The 18,548-nt window shown below is 47.4% G+C and overlaps 1 protein-coding gene across 1 annotated transcript in view; it reads right to left on the reverse strand.

The window, feature by feature from the left end:
• Positions 1 to 751: 751 nt before the first annotated feature.
• Positions 752 to 18,548, reverse strand: part of htr1fb (5-hydroxytryptamine (serotonin) receptor 1Fb) — a 65,413-nt gene continuing 47,616 nt past the window's right edge. The window contains exon 2 of the mRNA XM_052127363.1: positions 752 to 1,895. Within this exon, the coding sequence (XP_051983323.1) occupies positions 752 to 1,870 (1,119 nt within the window). The 5' untranslated portion in view covers positions 1,871 to 1,895. The remainder of the gene's footprint in view (positions 1,896 to 18,548) is intronic.

The raw sequence follows: 18,548 nt of genomic DNA on the forward strand, positions 1-18,548 counted from the left end.
ATATTTTTACCCGGTCCTAATTGCAACCCTATCATGGAGCTGTTACTGGTTTATTTACCACTCTTCACACACCATGCAGCGGTCTTTGCTTGTTATTTGTAATCCAATACTGGGGAGCTGTTAAAGTGAAAACAATTTTTTTAACCAGTAACTTTAATAACCATAGCACACGTGAATACATTTACCTTGAGTAAAATGACCAAGTATTCGTTGCTCCTGTTGCATCCCGTTTTTTTTGTCATGGTCATGTGGTCACCCTTATGTCCATATGTTTAACAACACTTCCAGTTTTGGCCACTGGGGGCAGTGTGGATTTCAGCAGCAGAACTTTCAAATGTCAAGACTTTTGTATCTGCAGAACAAAATGGGAATTACCCAATCAGTGTGTGTTTTCAAACTGGGATAGGCTTTTCACCTTCTACATTGAGATTCCTTACTTTCATTGGATAGTTTTAAAACGCCCTTCCCGATTTGAAAACGGCAAAACATTTGGAAACGTCAATTATTGTTCTGCAGAGACCTATACTTTAACCTGTCACCAAATTCACAGTATGATCAGTCTGTTTCAATACAGTTTCCAACTGTTATAAATGTGTAATTCTTGCAAACATTTGCTGATTTACAGAATAACATTATTTTAGGATTTTGTCCCCAGAAAAGAGAAAATTTATTTTTCTCTTTCAGTGATTATAATTTTCTTTTCTTTTTTACAAAGTTCCAGCAACACTTTAAATGTCCACTCGAGTTCATGTTACAGGACGTTGCAACAACAGAGAGGCAGAAGTTTCTTAAAAGCCTTCTTAAAGTCCTCATTAAAAATTGTGTATATTAGGGGATTGATGAGGGAGTTTAGATATCCAAGCCAGGTGAGGAAATCTGCAAGCACAGCAGAGGTACTGCAGGTCAGACAGATATTGACAATCACCTCTTTCAGGAAGAACGGTAACCAACACACCACGAAGGCTCCTAGGATTAACCCTAATGTTAAAGCTGCTCGTCTCTCCCTAGCCCCAGGGGTCCTGCGGACCCTGATGAGATTCCCTGAAGAAGAAGTTATGCGGCCCCTTTCACCATCTGTTGATGGATCTGAAAATGACTTCTCAATTGGGCTGAAGGTATCTGGACTGAGGGAGGTATCTTTATCAGAACTCATTCCAGAAAGCATAACACTGCTCACTGTCTGTTTGGCCAATCGACTGCTCCCTCTACGGTTGCGCAGTGTCTCTGCTGCCTTGTAGATCTTGTAGTAAAGCACCAGGATGAGGGTCAGTGGAATATAGAATGCTCCAAAAGTGGAATAGACAGTGAAGGCTACATGATCATGCTCAATCCAGCAGTCCATGACTTGCCTCTCCCCATCTTTGCGTTCCACACTGGGGAATTTCCTCCACACTAAAGGTGGTAGAGACACTAGCACAGACAGTACCCACAGTGCAAAAATGGTTATGATTGCTCGTTTACACGTACGTTTCTCGGAATAGGCCACGGCATCAGTGATGGCACGGTATCGGTCCAGGGCAATAGCAGCCAGGTGTAAGATTGAGCAGGTGCAGCATGTAACATCAATACCCAACCACAGGTGACACACAATTGGACCAAGAACCCACGTCTCCTCTGCGATGTAAACAATGCTAACAGGCATCACTAGAACAGCCACCAGCAGGTCTGTCACAGCGAGAGAGCAGATGAGGTAATTAGCGGGCTGGTGGAGCTTACGGGTGATCAGGATGGCTGTGATAACCAGACAGTTAATGGCCGTGGTGGCCACAGCCAGAAAAGAGAGTGTCAGGGAGAGGAGGATCTTACTGGGGCTCATCTTGCTGGCCAGAACATCAGAGAAGTCCACAGATGAACAATTGACTGTGTCCATGTTTACAGTATTTTATAGTTGTTACCTGTGAAATTTGGATAAGAAAAGTGTATGAGTAAGTGCAAAACTTATTCCCATTTCTACAAAAGTTTGTAAAATAAGGTTTAAACAGAAGATTATACATTATACCTCTCAGGAAAACTTGTTGAGTACATAATTATACCCTAGGGACCTGTTGTGTACCTTTAAAGCTACATTTATGTTTTCTTCCTCTCCTTACAGGCATAAATATACACCAGAAACAAGGGTACCCCAATGACAGCCTTTTTTTTCCCTTTTTTTCACTCACTGAACACTTCATTAGAAAAACCTGTACACCTACTTATTCATGCAATTATCTAATCAGCCATTCATGTTGCAGCAGTGAAATGCATAAAATCATGCAGAAATGGGTCAGGAGCATCAGTTAATGTTCACATCAACCATCAGACTGGGTTGATGATTTCAAGCATGTTATGACTGTTGGTATTACTGTATTTCTGTAACTGCTGTTCTCCTGGGATTTTCATGGACAACAGTCTCTAGAGTTTGCTCAAAATGGTGCCAAAAACAAAAAGCATCAAGTGACCGGCAGTCCTGCAGAGGGAAATGCCTTGCTGAGGAGCGAGGTCAACGGAAAACGGCCAGACTGGTTCGAGCTGAAAGAAAGGCTACGGTAACTCAAATAACCACTCTATACAATTGTAGTTAACAGAATAGAATCTTAGTATGCACAACATGTCGAACTTTGAGGAGGATGGGCTACAAAAGCAGAACACCATGTCAGGAACTTTTAAGGACTACAGTGTTCCTAAAGTGTTAAATGAGTGTATAACTAAAGTGAAATTATAATAATCAGGGATCCAATGGTTTGGTCATTGATGATGACTAAATGCAGCCGGTGCCAGCCAAACATCACTTCAATCTATTATGACGGACTTCAGAGGATGAAATGATGCCAACTCCAACCTACATCACCTCGGTCTATAGATGGACTACGATCTTGAAATGGAATGCATAGACTAACTATTGCCAACAAAAGCCTTCATCAGCCAATTAACAAGGACAATTGCATCTATGTGAACTTCTGCAATTAATCAAGATGGACTTCAAAGACTTTGGTCATTAATCTTACAGTTCAAACACAATCGATGTTTAATCACTGACCCTTAACACTTAGTTTAATAATTTTAAACCATGATTTTAACTATACATAATTAATATTTACATTACATTCAAAATGTTAGCCAGAGGGGAACTGGCCCCCACAGTGAGTCTGGTTTCTCCCAAGGTTATTTTTCTCCATTAATCAACATCTTATGGAGTTTTGTGTTCCTTGCCACAGTTGCCTACAGCTTGCTCAATGGGGTTATTAATACAATTATCATTTAATTATTTTTAAACACTATTAAAAATAGTATTTTATCGAAATTACACAATGATGATTAATCGACATTATAGACATTACAGTTTTATCGCCTGTTAATGCTGATATTCTGTAAAGCTGCTTTGAAACGATGTGTGTTGTGAAAGGCGCTATACAAATAAAATTGAATTGAATTGAATGGTTCCATTTCGTAGGAACTCGAACTGTGTATGAATGCTATGGGACACAGTCTGAGTGTCAAATGGTCTGAAGGCCTTATACAATCACGCCGATTTATTGTCTGATGGTGCTTAAAGAGCAACATGCAGGTTGAATTTATAACTGAATTAATACTTTATATTGTCTGCAGAGGTCTTTTAAAAACACATATGTAGAAATTACTAATGAAATCTCATTTGATCAAGAGATTTTGATGAAAATGTGCTAGGCTCTGGAATACGCCTTTCCCGCTATCAACGCGTCATATGACGTAGGGCGAGGCAAACAAAAGAGCTCGCGGTCAGCTCTCATTGTGGGTGTTGATGTAGTTAGAGCAGTACAGAAAGTTTTAGAGAAGCCATAATGGTAAATTATTGTGTTTGTGCTGGTTGCACGAATTCCAGCCTGTCAGGACATCGTGTCCATCATTTTCCTTCTAGAAAAAACAAGGCTTTTCGGTCTTGAGTGCGTTTTGTGCAGGTGAAGAGAGCAGACTTCACTGCCGCATCTGTTACCACACACTCGGTCGTTTGTGGCGCACATTTCACTCCGGAGAATTATCGACCTGGAGATTTGTTGGAGTCTCGGATGGGATTTCGGAGTAAGGACCACGTGAGGCTGATTACTGATGCTGTTCCCTCGGTGCACTCGATGGAATCAAGTCCACCGTCAAAGTGTACACAGGATTTTGGCGCGGGCTGGACTGGAGGACAAAGTGCTAACGTTAGCAGACATTCTGTGCAACGAAAACAAGGACTTAGCAGAGTAAGTCTTACTTTTAATTATTTTAACTCTTAATTTGCTCATAATTATAGGCCTGTGGGCCATCATAGGCATGTTCGTCCACACCGGAGAACTCGGTTTCTTCATTCGCATCCATTGTAACCTGAGCTTGAACTTGACCAGACTCCCTCACCCATCGTCACTTCCGGTTAGTGCTTTATAGACGCGGAAGTTATTTTATCACAATTTATCTCAAAATATCGTTAATGGCTAAATATATATTACTCCAGTTCAGAAAATCTAGTTGTTTTATCATCAACATACACTATGCTATATAGGGGTGTCCAACCTGCATGTTGCTCTTTAAGCGACGACCATAGGGAGATACGCCATAGATGTGCTCGCTTTCGCACCATTGAGTCAGATTTTCTATTCTTCAGTGCATGATTTTGTCTAAGCCTGTGTTTGTTTCTAGTGACTCACATCTAAGCGAGGATTATTAATTCTCCCTTTTGAGTAGTGAACATGTAAGGATGTCAGTTTCAGTTTCCAAACACTACAAGGGTCCGATGGGGAGAGCAGTGCTTTTCGAGCCTCGTAATTTCTAACCACGAGGCATTATCGAATACATTTTTTTTAATCAAATCCCTTTATTGTCACTCAACCATATACAAGTTTAACAGTGGGTGAAAGTCTTGGGTGCGGTTACAAGCAACATAGCAGTATGACAATTAAAATAAACATCTGATTTACATTTAACACAGTTTACGCATCTTGTTACACAATATACAATATACACCTAATAATATACAATAATACAGTATACACAAAGACTGTATACAAAAAAAAATAAACTGTACCCCCCTCCCCCCTTGCAATCAGTGGAAATAAATATGAAGTGTTGTGTTGACATTCAGCTGTCGGTTGCCAGTGTGTTTTTAAGTGAAGTATAGAAAGTGGGTCCAGTCTGAGGCTAATAAAGTGCTGTGCTGATATATGTATCATGAGCAATTAAGAGTTAAAATGTCTGATTGGGGGCTGAAGCTGTCATGAAGTCAGCTGGTGTGGGTCATGATGCTATAATAACACCTGCCTAATGGTAGCAGTGAGAGCAGCTAATGGTTCAGGTGGCTGGAGTCTCTGATGACCCTCCAAGCTTTTTTCACACACCGCCTGGTATAGATGCCTATCTATATAGCTCACCTCAGATGATGTGTCTGGCAGTTCACGCCACCCTTTGCAGGGCTTTGTGGTTGAGTGCGTTGCTGTTGCTGTACAAGGTGGGGATGCAGCCAGTAAGGATTCTCTCTACAGTGTGGTGTAGAACCGTGTGAGGATGTGGTGGTTCATTCCAAACTTCCTCAGCCATCTCATGAAGAAGGTGCTGGTGAGCCTTCTTCACAACGACCTGTGGACGGACCATATGAGTTCCTCAAAGAGGAACTTGAAGCTGCTGACTCTCTCCACCGGTGCTTCATTGTTGGAGATAGGGCTGTGTTCTCTGTCTTTTCTCCTGAAGTCCACCACAAGTTCCTTGGTCTTACTGATGTTGAGAGAGAGGTCTGACACCAGTGTGTCAGGGTGTACACCTCCTCTCTCTAGTTTCATCATTGTCAATGATCAGACCTACCACCGTCGTATCATCAGCAAAATTAGTGATGGCATTGGATGGACAATTAAATGTGTACAGCAGTGGCAAATTCTCAGGGCCAACAAAGCCTTCTCTGCTGGTCTAACATGCCAAATAAATACTTATTTTTCATCCTTTCATTCTCAGTAACCTTTTTTATGTGTTTTTAATAGCTTTCCACTCTTAATTAATCTACAAACAAATAGAGAAAAACAAAATGTTTATCCAGTCAGAATTTATTCCTTGATCCTTGCAAGCGAAGCGTGATGACTGTTTCACAAATCACAAGCTTGTTAAACAAAACGGCACATGAATCTGAGGTCCACCCCCTCAGACCTTAAGAATTTCCACAGAATCCATCAACAGTGCAAATTAATGCATAGATTGTCAGATTCATCAGTCAATCAGACTAATTTATTTGTTCTTGGTGGATGTGATCTTTAGGATATGTCCCAGTCGAGGCCTTCTAGCTGACCATGAGTGACACAATCAGTGACATAATTTGAAAGCAAAGAGCATGAGATCTTGCTGATGAGTCGACTGTCATTACTACCGCTATCACCATTGAGGAAGAGATCCTTATGGATTTACAAAAATGTTATGTTCTGCATTCCTTAATTTATTAATTGTCATCAGGACAGGACGTCACTGGACTTCCTGTTACTGATGGCACGCTGCACGAGTGTTTGTTTGTAGCCTGCTTAGATTGCTTAGCATTGCTTATTCTTATTCTCAAACGTTCATCATTATATTCATCATTCATCCTTATATCCTTTGTCATTTTAGAGAGTTTCAGGTTTTTCCCATTTTCTACTGTTTCATCTGCGTGTATTTTACCTATTGCTGCTGGCACCTAGCTAGAGTCTGTGTTTGTAGCCTGCTAGTTTCTTAGCATCACTTAAATATTTGTTTTCAGCCTGTAATCCTTAACATCTGCCATTCTTAAGCGTGCATCAGGTTTTCCCTCATATTATTCTCATCGCGATTAAACTGCGTGCATTTTTTCAGCGCGCACCCGTTTTTTTCTCCTCTGCAGTACACAGATTATTGCATCGATCTCAAAGCACTGCTTATCAAGGACTACCAACAACAACAAACAATTGCGCGAGGGATTCACATCAATCTCAAACCCTCACCACACATCAATCTCAAACCCTCACCACACATCAAAAAAAATCCGTCAGCAGTGAGGGATTCACATGTGATAAATGATTCTATTGTAAGGAATGTGGAAATAGAGACTCCAGCCACTATTGTTAATTGCATTTCGGAGGCCAGAGTGTCTGACAAGTGCTGGCTAAAGCTAACGTTTAGGTTAGGTATGTAGCCAGGGGCTCCTCCCTAGCCGACATCTGCAGAGCAGCAGGGTGGGCAACACCTAACACTTTCTCGAGGTTTTACAATCTCCGAGTTGAGTCAGTATCGTCCCGTGTTTTCTCAGGTCCAAGCCCGTGGAACTCGGTAACACGTTGACGATCTGGCCGGGTGAATCGCTTGCGCCTAGCGCCCTTTCCCTCAGCCGAGGTAAAATAGTGCGCCTCTGTTCCCAGGAGACCCCGTCTTCGGGTCGCTGGTTGACTCCTCCCTAGCCCTTTTGGGTCCGCAGTTCAGCGGAGGAACTCGCCGACCCAAGCCACTACGGGTACCCAAACTACCCTTTACTGGACTAGGTGCTCCACAGGAAAGGCCTCCTGCTTGGACTCCCCCTGTGTGTAATTCCGCGGTACTGTCCCCTCACGAGCGGACCCTCATGTCTCCCTTAGGCAGTTACAGCTGCCTTGGTTGCCGTGCTGTATGCTTCCCCCCTCTACGAGACTGGATCTACCACCGCACCAACTTTTCCACATAGGTCCTAAAAGGCCATGTGATGTATTTGCCACTCTTTGCCTCCCCTGCCGGGTAGGTGTGGCCTCCACAGGGTCTTCTCCCCCTGAAAAAAAGGCTAAGACCCCCTTCCCTCAATGCGTGTAAGGGCCCCGGCCGTAGTTGCTCTGTGCGAGAAACATAGAGAGAAAAGAGGCCCAGCCAGGCTGGCCTGTTCCCAGGTTGGCGGCCATCAACTTGTTCCCCCCTCCAGGGTAACCAGAAGGGCTTTAATGGGGCATTGGGGAAGGGTATGTGCAGTCTGATACAGTTGGTCGCCTTTGCACATAGGAATACCTGCTCGCTCCTGTATCAGCAGTTCACGTACACGGTTCAGCGCATGGCACGTTTATAAGTGGACCCCTAGTGTCGCTTCTCTGACACAACGTGGAGAGAGCGACAGAAGGGGAACGTCTAGGTTACGTATGTAACCTCCGTTCCTTGATGGAGGAACGAGACGTTGTGTCAGAGAAGCGACACTAGGGGCTCTCTTGAGCGCAATATTCACCTCTGAACTATGAAAAAGGCCAATGAGAGTTGGCAACCAGTATTTGCATGTCCGCCCCGACATGCGGGTATTTGCGCGCAAATACGGAGTTCATTCAGGATTTTTCTGAGCAGCCGGAAATGGTCCGGTCACAACAGTGGCTCGGCTCAGCGACGTGGCGGGGAAGACACAACGGGAAACGGAGGTTACATACGTAACCTAGACGTTCCCCTTCTGTCGCTCTCTCCACGTTGTGTCAGAGAAGCGACACTAGGGGTCCACTTATAAACGTGTCATGCGCTGAGCCGTGTACGTGAACTGCTGATACAGGAGCGAGCAGGTATTCTTACGTGCAGAACGACCAACTGTATCAGGCTGCACGTACCCTTCCCCAATGCCCCATTTAAGCCAGTTTATTGTCGCCGGAGATTTCAACCATGCAAATCTCAAGACAGTGCTCCCTAAATTCCATCAGTATGTGGACTTTGCAACGAGAGGGGCTTAACGCGCTTGATCTTGTTTACACAAACATCCCAGGCGCTGCATCGGGCGGAGCCCCGCCCCACCTCGCTACTCAGACCACATCTCTGTTATGTTAATTCCAGCATACAGACCGCCGTCAGACGCACAAAACCGCTTCAGAAGCAGGTGAAAACCTGGCCAGCAGGAGCCATCTCTGCTCTTCAGGACTGTTTTGAGTGTACTGACTGGCACATGTTCAGGAGGCTGCAACATATGGCGTATTCTACCAACTTGGAGGAATACACAGCATCAGTGACCAGCTACATCAGCAAGTGCATTGATGATGTCACTTTCTCCAAGACCATCACCACACGCCCAACCAGAAGCCGTGGATGACTGCGGAGGTGCGACGCTGCTGAGGTCCCGAGACTCGCCTTCAGAGCAGGCGATAAGGCAGCCCTAAGAACAGCTAGGGCCAAACTGTCACGGGCAATCAGAGAGGCAAAGCGCGACACGCCCAGAGAATCCACAGTCACTTCCAGGACAGCGGTGACACGCGCGCATGTGGCAGGGCATCCAGGCCATCACCAACTACAGGACAACATCAGTTGCCTGTGACAAAGATGCCTCCCTTCCAGATGCGCTGAACGACTTCTACGCCGGGTTTGAAGTGCAGAACGACGTGATGGCGAGGAAGTCCACCCTCCTCCCAACCCACCAGGTGCTCTGTCTTACCACGGCAGATGTGAGGAAAACTCTACGTAGAGTCAACCCACGGAAGGCTGCTGGACCAGACAACATTCCTGGCAGAGTGCTCAGAGGATGTGCAGACCAGCTAGCAGATGTTCTTACCGACATCTTCAACATCTCTCTGAGCAGCCGTTGTTCCAACGCGCTTCAAGGCCACCACCATCATCCCCATGCCAAAGAAGTCTTCAGTGTCCTGCCTCAACGACTACCGGCCCCGTCGCGACTTACACCCATCATCATGAAGTGCTTCGAGAGGCTCGGCCATGAGGCAGATTAAGACCCAGCTGCCCCCTCACTAGACCCACTGCAGTTTGCGTGATCGCTCAAACCGCTCAACGGACGCATGCCATCACCACAACCCTCCATCTGGCCCTCACCCACCTAGACAATAAGGACTCATACGCTCGAATGCTGTTCATAGATTTCAGCTCAGCATTCAACACAATCATTCCCCAGCACCTGATTGGAAAGCTGAACCTGCTGGGCCTGGACACCTCCCTCTGCAACTGGATCCTGGACTTCCTGACTGGGAGACCTCAGTCAGTCCGATCGGAACAGCATCTCCACCACCACCACACTGAGCACTGGGGCCCCCAGGGCTGTGTGCTCAGTCCACTGCTGTTCACTCTGCTGACTCACGACTGTGCAGCAATGCACAGCTCGAATCACATCATCAAGTTCGCCGATGACACCGACCGCGGTGGGTCTCATCAGCAAGAACAACGAGTCAGCATACAGAGAGGATGTGCAGCTGCTGACGAACTGGTGTAGAGCCAACAACCTGTCCCTGAATGTCGACAAAACAAAAGAGATGGTTGTTGACTTTAGGAGAGCACAAGGTGAACACACTCGCTGAACATCGACGGCTCCTCTGTGGAGATCGCCAAGAGCACCAAATTTCTTGGTGTTCACCTGGCGGAGAACCTCACCTGGTCCCTCAACACCAGCTCTATCACCAAGAAAGCCCAGCAGCTGCCTCTACTTTCTTCAAGGCTGAGGAAAGCACATCTCCCAACCCCCATCCTCACTACATTCTATAGAGGGACTATTGAGAGCATCCTGAGCAGCTGCATCACTGCCTGGTTTGGGACTTGCACCGCTTCGACCGCAAAGCCCTGCAGAGGATAGTGAGGACAGCTGAGAAGATCATTGGGGTCTCTCTTCCTCCATCAAAGACATTTTCAAAAACACTGTATCCAAGAAGCAACCAGCATTGTGGACTGACCCCACACACCCCTCACACAAACTCTTTACTCTCCTCCCGCCTGGCAAGAGGTACCGAAGCATTCGGGCCCTCACGGCCAGACTGTGTAACAGCTTCTTCCCCAAGCCATCAGACTCCTCAATACTCAGAGACTGGTTTGACACACACACGTGTCCTGAGTTGCACTTTAATAACTGTCACTTTATAACTGTCTGCTACCTCAATAACTGCTATGTGCATAGAACATTATCTCATAGTATGTTATGTTTACATTTTTAGAAACTGTCATCTTTTTGCACTACTGAGTACTGGTCGGCGCTGCACTGTCTATTGTCCTGTTCATTGTCAGTAATTTGTTGTACTGTCCTGTACTTTTTGCACATGTTTGCACGTGCACTTTATATAGGTATATATAGGTAGTTTATATAGGTATTTTATTTTGTTGTGTAGTCTCATGTGGTCCTATGTTGGTCCTTTGTTGTTTTTATGTAGCACCATGGTCCTGGAGGAACGTTGTGTCGTTTTGCTGTGTACTGTACTAACTGTATATGGTTGAAACGACAATAAAAACCACTTGACTTGACTTGACTTGACTTGACCCACGAGGGCTAGGGAGGAGTCAACCAGCGGCCCAAAAAATGGGATCTCCTGGGAACAGAGGTGCACTGTTTTCCCTTGGTTAGGGGGAAAGGGCGCTAGGTGCAAGCAGTTCACCTGGTCAGATCGTCAGCGTGCTACCGAGTTCTACGGGCTCGGACCTGAGAAAACACGGGACGATACTGACTCAACTTGGAGATTATAGAATCTCGCAAAGTGTTAGGTGTTGCCCAGCCCTCTGCTCTACAGATGTCTGCTAAGGCGGTGCCCCTAGCCAGTGCCCACGAGGATGCAACACTCCTGGTGGAGTGAGCTTGGACCCGCAAGGGGGGGGGCACGGCCTGGGTGTGATAAGCCAGGGAAATGGCGTTGACAACCCAGTGGGCGAGTCTCTGCTTGGAGACAGCATTCCCTTTCTGCTGTCCCCCAAAGCAGATGAAGAGCTGCTCAGAGCGTCTAGTGCTCTGTGTGCGGTCCAGATAAATACGTAAAGCACGTACTGGACACAGCAGTGAAAGGGCTGGGTCTGCCTCCTCCCGGGGCAGCGCTTGCAGGTTCACTACCTGATCCCTGAAGGGTGTGGTAGGAGCCTTGGGCACATAGCCCGGTCGCGGCCTGAAGATCACGAAAGTGTCTGCCGGACCGAACTCCAGGCAAGAGTCGCTAACTGAGAACGCTTGCAGGTCCCCGACCCTCTTGATGGAAGCGAGCGCGATCAGCAGGGCGGTCTTGAGAGAGAGGGCCGAGTCCAACTGAGTCTAGCGGCTCGAAGGGGGGTCTCTGGAGTCCCGTGAGGACGATCGAGAGATCCCAGGAGGGGAACAGGTTAGGCCGGGAGTCAACCTCCGGGCACCTTTAAGGAACCTGACAATTAAGTCGTGCTTACCAAGAGACTTGCCGTCTACCGTGTAGTGGTGGGCCGCGATAGCGGTGACATACACCTTGAGGGTGGAGGGGGACAGCCTCCTCTCCAGCCTCTCCTGTAGAAACACGAGCACTGACCTAACCGCGCACTTCTGTGGGTCTTCGGCTCGGGAAGAACACCAGTCTGCGAACAGACGCCACTTTAAGGCATAAAGATGCCTGGTCGAAGGGGCTCTGGCTTGGTTGATAGTATCTATGACGGCCGGTGGTAGGCCGGCTAGATCTTCTGCGTCCCGTCCAGGGGCCAGACGTGGAGGTTCCAGAGGTCTGGGTGTGGATGCCAGAGCGTGCCCCGTCCCTGAGAAAGAAGATCCTTCCTCAGGGGAATTCGCCAGGGAGGGGCTGTCGTGAGGAGCGTGAGATCCGAGAACCACGTCCGGTTGGGCCAGTAGGGGGCCACCAGAGTGACTTGCTCCTCGTCCTCCCTGACCTTGCATAGCACCTGTGCAAGAAGGCTCACTGGGGGAAAAGCATACTTAAGGAGCCCCGCGGGCCAGCTGTGCACCAGAGCATCTGTCCCAAGGGGAGCCTCTGTGAGGGCATACCAGAGCGGGCAGTGGGAGGTTTCCTGGGAGGCAAACAGGTCTACCTGGGCCTTGCCGAACCTGTCCCAAATCAGCTGAACCGACTGGGGGTGGAGCCTCCACTCTCCGCCGGGCAAGCTTTGTCTTGATAGCGCGTCCGCTATCACATTGAGGTTGCCGGGGATGTGAGTGGCGCGCAGTGACTTGAGTCGCTGCTGGCTCCAAATGAGGAGACGACGGGCGAGCTGTGACATGTGGAGGGAGCGTACTCCGCCTTGGCAGTTTATGTAGGCCACAACCGTGGTGCTGTCTGTCCTGACTAGGACGTGCTTGCCCCGAATTAACGGAAGAAACCTCTTTAGGTCAAGAAAAACAGCCAGCAGCTCTAGGCAGTTGATGTGCCAGCGCAGCGGGCCTCGGTTCCACCGGCCTAAGGCTGCGCGCCCATTGCAAACGGCGCCCCAACCCAGTTTGGAAGCGTCGGTCGTAACCAGAACACGTCGGGACACCTGCTGCAAGGGCACTCCTGCCCTTAGAAAGCAGAGGTCTGTACAGGGTTTGAAGACTTGGAGGCAGGCAGTGGTAACTTTCACCTTGTGCGTGCCGCGGCGCCATGCTTGTCTCGGAACTCGAGTCTGGAGCCAGTGCTGAAGTGGTTTCATATGCATCAACCCCAGCAGCGTGGCCACCGCGGAGGATGCCATATGCCCCAGGAGCTGTTGGAAACGTTTTAAAGGGACCACGGCGCCTGGTTTGAAGGAAGCGAGGCATTCCACTGACACGTTGGAGAGACGTGCTGTCACTGAGACTGAGTCTAACTCCAAACCGAGAAAACAGATGCTCTGGATAGGGGTGAGCTTGCTCTTCTCCCAGTTGACCTGAAAACCTAAACGGCCGAGGTGCTTGAGCACCTGGTCTCTGTGTGCACATAGTAATTCCCGCGAGGAGGCCAGAATGAGCCAATTGTCGAGGTAATTGAGTATGCATATGCCAGCTCCTCGGAGCGGGGCAAGAGCCGCCTCTGCGACCTTCGAGAAGACGCGAGGGGACAGAGACAGGCCGAAGGGGAGGACTTTGTACTGATACGCCTGGCCGTCGAACGCGAACCGCAGAAAGGGTCGATGTCGAGGGAGAATCGAGACGTGGAAGTATGCGTCCTTCAGGTCCATCGCTGCGAACCAATCTAAATGCCGGACGCCAGATAGAATTTGTTTCTGGGTGAGCATTTTGAACGGGAGTTTGGACAAGGTCCGATTGAAAACTCGCAAGTCCAAGATCGGTCGTAAGACGGCGCCTTTCTTGGGTACAACGAAGTAAGGGCTGTAGAAACCCTTCTTCGTTTCGGTTGGAGGGACAGGCTCTATCGCGTCCTTGATTAAAAGCGAGGCGATTTCTTTGCGCAAGGACTGAACGTGTCTGTCGTGCACTGCGGAGAAACGAACGCCCACGAAGGGGGGCAGAGACCTGGCAAACTGAATTGCGTAACTGAGTCGAATGGTCCGGTGCAGCCATCGCGACGGGTTGGGCAGCGAAAGCCACGCCTCTAAGCTCCGTGCAAGGGGCACCAAGGGGACGGGTTTTTTGGACGTACCCGGCGGGGCTTCGCAGCGGTGCGGAACAGGTAATGCAGCGTCGGGGGGCAACGCGGCATCCCGAGGCTCTGGTGCTGAGAGCAAACTCAAAGCACTTACCTTGCTCCGCGCACCCGGTGGGGGGCGGGTTCGTGATTGAGGAGGAGGTCCGACGCTGGCGTCCTCTGGACTCGTCTGAACCGGCCAGCCGGGGAACAGTCATGGGGCTGAGGGCGGGAGCACCGCATCCAGGGAGCCGGGACTGTTGAAGCCTGAAAGCAGAGATTTGCGGGCCATGTTACCCAGAGGTAAAGGAAATAGCTCTTTTATTGAGAATTTGGGTACCGCAGCCCCTGTTGAGGGTTGCAGCAAATGAAACAACAAAGGATTCTCCTCCCGGCCCTCCACCCCGTCCGAGCGCCTGCGCTGTGACCTTCATTGCTCTTAGGGCGAGGTCGGTCGCTGAGCGCAGTTCCTGCCGCGTGTCGGGATTAGAGCCACCCCCGTGCATGTTTCGCAGTGCCTTGGCTTGGTGGATCTGCAGGAGAGCCATGGCATGCAGGGCGGAAGCGGCGCATCCGGTAGTACTGTAGGCCTTCGCGGTGAGTGAGGATGTTGCTCTACAGGACCGGGAAGGGAGTACAGGGAGACCCCGCCAGGTGGTAGTGCTTCCGGGACATAGGTGGAGCGCAACAGCCCTGTCCACCTGGGGAATCGCCGTGTATCCCTGGAGCGTTCCGCCGTCGAGGGTGGCGAGGGCGGATGAGCAGGTGGTGGTGCGACGAGTGGAGAGGGGTGCTCTCCACGAAGACGTCAGCTCATCATGCACCTCCGGGAAGAATGGAACCGGGGGGCGCGAGGCTGTGAGCAGCGCCCAGCACCCAAGAACCAGTCGTCCAGCCGTGATGGCTGTGGGGAGGATGGAGGGTTCCAGTCCAAGCCCACGCTGTTGGCTGCCCGGGAAAGCATATCGGACATCTGTGCGTCGGCCTCTTCCTGGGCGTGCAAGCCCAAAGGCGGCAGCCCAGAGGAGTCCTCGGCATCAGATCCCACGCCCTCCGATGTCGCGGCGAACTCGTCTGCTTCCATCGCAAGAGGGTAGGCAGACTGGCTGTGAGGCGAGTCGCCGTCAACGAGCGTGTCGGGGCGGTCCGAGGGGGCGTACCCTGCGGAGCTGCACCCGCTGCCATCCCCGAATCGCCTCCATCGCCAGCCGCATCGTCGTCAATCCCGTGGGAAGAAGGAGTGACGCGGGGGGCAGCTGGAGTGGCTTGCTTACGGTTGTAAGCAAGCCGCGACCGCAACGTTGTCACTGGTCATGTTATCGCAATGAGAACATGAACCATCCACAAACGCAGCCTCGGTGTGATCGCTGCCCAGACACACGAGACAACGCCTGTGGCCGTCGGAAGCGGAGAGTACTCTACCCCATCCAGGAACAACACAGGGGCGGAAAGGCATCTTGAAAAAGACGCGTCCTTAAAAGGACGTTCAACGCCGCTGTGTTTTTGCTCTTTTAGAGGAAATTACTCTTTTAAATAAAATCACTCTTTTATGAAAAAAATAACTCGTAAGAGATCTTTATTATCTGCACTGTCGAAGCGCTCAGGGGCAGGAAGTGCACAGCCGTGAAGGAAGCGAGTGCGCCGTAGAATCCAACAGCATGCAGCAGAGGGATAGCAGGAACTCTGTGTGTACACGCAGCAGTTGCAAACACAACCATCAGCTCCGAAGAAATTTTCTGAATGAACTCCCGTATTTGCGCCGCTTAAATACCCGTATGTCCGGGGGCGGGACATGCAAATACTGGTTGCCAACTCTCATTGGCCTTTTTTCATAGTTCAGAGGTAAATATCGGCGCTCAAGAGAGACCCCTAATGTCGCTTCTCTGACACAACGTGGAGAGAGCGACAGAAGGGGAAACGTAGATTTTCTCAAATTGTTATCCATGTCGGCACTAACGATGTCTGGCTTCGCCAGTCAGAGATCACTAAAGATAATGTTAAAGAGGTGTGCGAATTTGCAAAAATTATGTCAGACACTGTAATATGCTCTGGTCCCCTCCCTGCTCGTCATGGTGACAAGGTTTATTTTAGATTAGTGTCACTGAATGGCTGGATGTCTGAGTGGTGTCTGAAGAATAAAATAGGATTTATAGAGTGTTTGGGGTAGACCTGACCTGCTAAAGAGAGACAGACTCCATCCCTCCAGAGAAGGTGCCGCTCTCCTCTCTAGTAATTTGGCTAATAGTCTTAATAATGATAGTATTTGACTAACTGGGACCCAGGTCAGGAAGCAGACAAACTGGTTAATCCGAACGTCACATAAACTACAACACATAGAGACTGTATCACCTAGATATCTCATAGAGACTGTGTCTGTCCCCGTACTACCAAACACAATACCCTCACTAAATCATTTAGAAAAAATTTGATTAAGGTCAAACTTGAACAAAACAAACAAATTAAAAATACACATCATATAAAACTAGGGCTACTAAACATTAGATCTCTTTCTACCAAAGCACTAATTGTTAATGAAAGGATTACAGATCATAGATTGGATGCGCTCTGTTTGACTTAAACCTGGCTTAAACCAGATGAATATATTAGTTTAAATGAATCTACTCCCCCAAGTTATTGTTATAAACATGAGCTTCGTCTGAAGGAGGAGGTGTTGCTACAATTTACAGTGAAGGTTTTGGTGTTACTCAGAGGACAGTATATAAATGTAAGTCTTTTGAACTAATAATGCTTAATGTGACACCGTCAGATATAAATAAAAAATCTCTGTCGTCTTTTGTCCTTGCTACAATGTATAGATCACCTGGGCTTTATTCTGATTTCCTTGGTGAATTTGCAAATTTTTTATCAGATCATTTAGTTACTGTAGATAGAGCTTTAATTGTTGGTGACTTCAACATTCACATATATAAAATTTTGTGGTGCATGGAAGGATAGTGTCTGTAGCTACAGACAGGCACTAAAAGCTGCCAGGTCAGCATATTTTAGTAAACTCATAGAAAATAACCACAACAATCCTAGATGTTTATTCAGTACTGTGGCTAAATTAGTACTGTTAGGAATAAAGCCTCAAGAGAACCAGATATTATGTCACAGCACAAGAGTAATGATTTCATTAATTTATTTACAGATAAAATTGTAATTGTAATCAGAAATAAAATTGGAATTATGCAATCATCTGTCATAGCACCTCAGAAAACAAAGTCTAATAATTTTCCTCACGTGCAACTTCAATCCTTCTCTGTCATAGGTCATGAAGAGCAAACAAATCTTACAGAAACAGCAAAAGCCACAACATGTTTGTTAGATCCTATACACCTAGATCTTAAAAGAGGTATCTCCTGTAATTTTAGAACCTCTTCTTAATATTATTAACTCCTCACTATGCTTAGGACATGTCCCAAGAAACTTTAAAATGGCAGTTATCAAACCACTTATTAAGCCACAACTTGATCCTGGAGAACTGGCTAATTATAGACCGATTTCAAATCTCCCATTTATGTCAAAAATACTACAAAAGGTAGTATCCTCCCAAATATATTCATTTCTACAGCGAAATAGTATATATGAAGAATTTCAGTCAAGATTTAGGCCTCAACACAGTACAGAGTACTGCACTTATCAGAGTTACAAATGACTTGCTCTTATCATCTGATCACGGCTGCATTTCTCTTCTAGTGCTTTTAGATCTTAGTGCTGCATTCGACACGATAGATCACGACATTCTCTTGAATAGACTAGAGAATTATGTTGGCATTTGAGGAGTTGCATTAGCATGGTTTAGGTCATATTTAGCAGACTGCTACCACTTTGTCTATGTAAATGAGGAATTGTCAAACCAAACAAAAAGTAAAATATGGAGTGCCTCAGGGATCAGTTTTATGGCCTCTGCTTTTCTCCTTGTATGCTTCCCCTGAATCGTGGAATAAGTTTCCACTGCTTTGCCGACGATACACAACTTTAAATTTCTTCAAAACCTGATGAGATTTCACAATTCTCTAAATTAGCAGAGTGTATCAATTAAATAAAATATTGGATGGTCAGAAATTTCCTTCTACTCAATTCTGACAAAACAGAGGTACTAATTATTGGACCAAAAAACTCTAAAAATAAGCCACCACAATATAATTTGACTCTCGATGGATGTTACATCATCTTCAAGAGCGAAGAATTTAGGTGTTATATTTGATACCAATCTGTCCTTTGAAAATCAAATTACCAATGTTTGTAGAACAGCATTCTTCCACCTAAGAAATATTGCTAAATTAAGGCACATGCTCTCTGTTGCTGATGCCGAAAAACTAAACATGACCTCAAGACTAGATTATTGTAATGCATTACTGGGAGGATGTCCAG

The sequence above is a fragment of the Xyrauchen texanus genome, chromosome 5 (genome assembly GCF_025860055.1).
Source record: "Xyrauchen texanus isolate HMW12.3.18 chromosome 5, RBS_HiC_50CHRs, whole genome shotgun sequence".
Classification (NCBI taxonomy): domain Eukaryota; kingdom Metazoa; phylum Chordata; class Actinopteri; order Cypriniformes; family Catostomidae; genus Xyrauchen; species Xyrauchen texanus.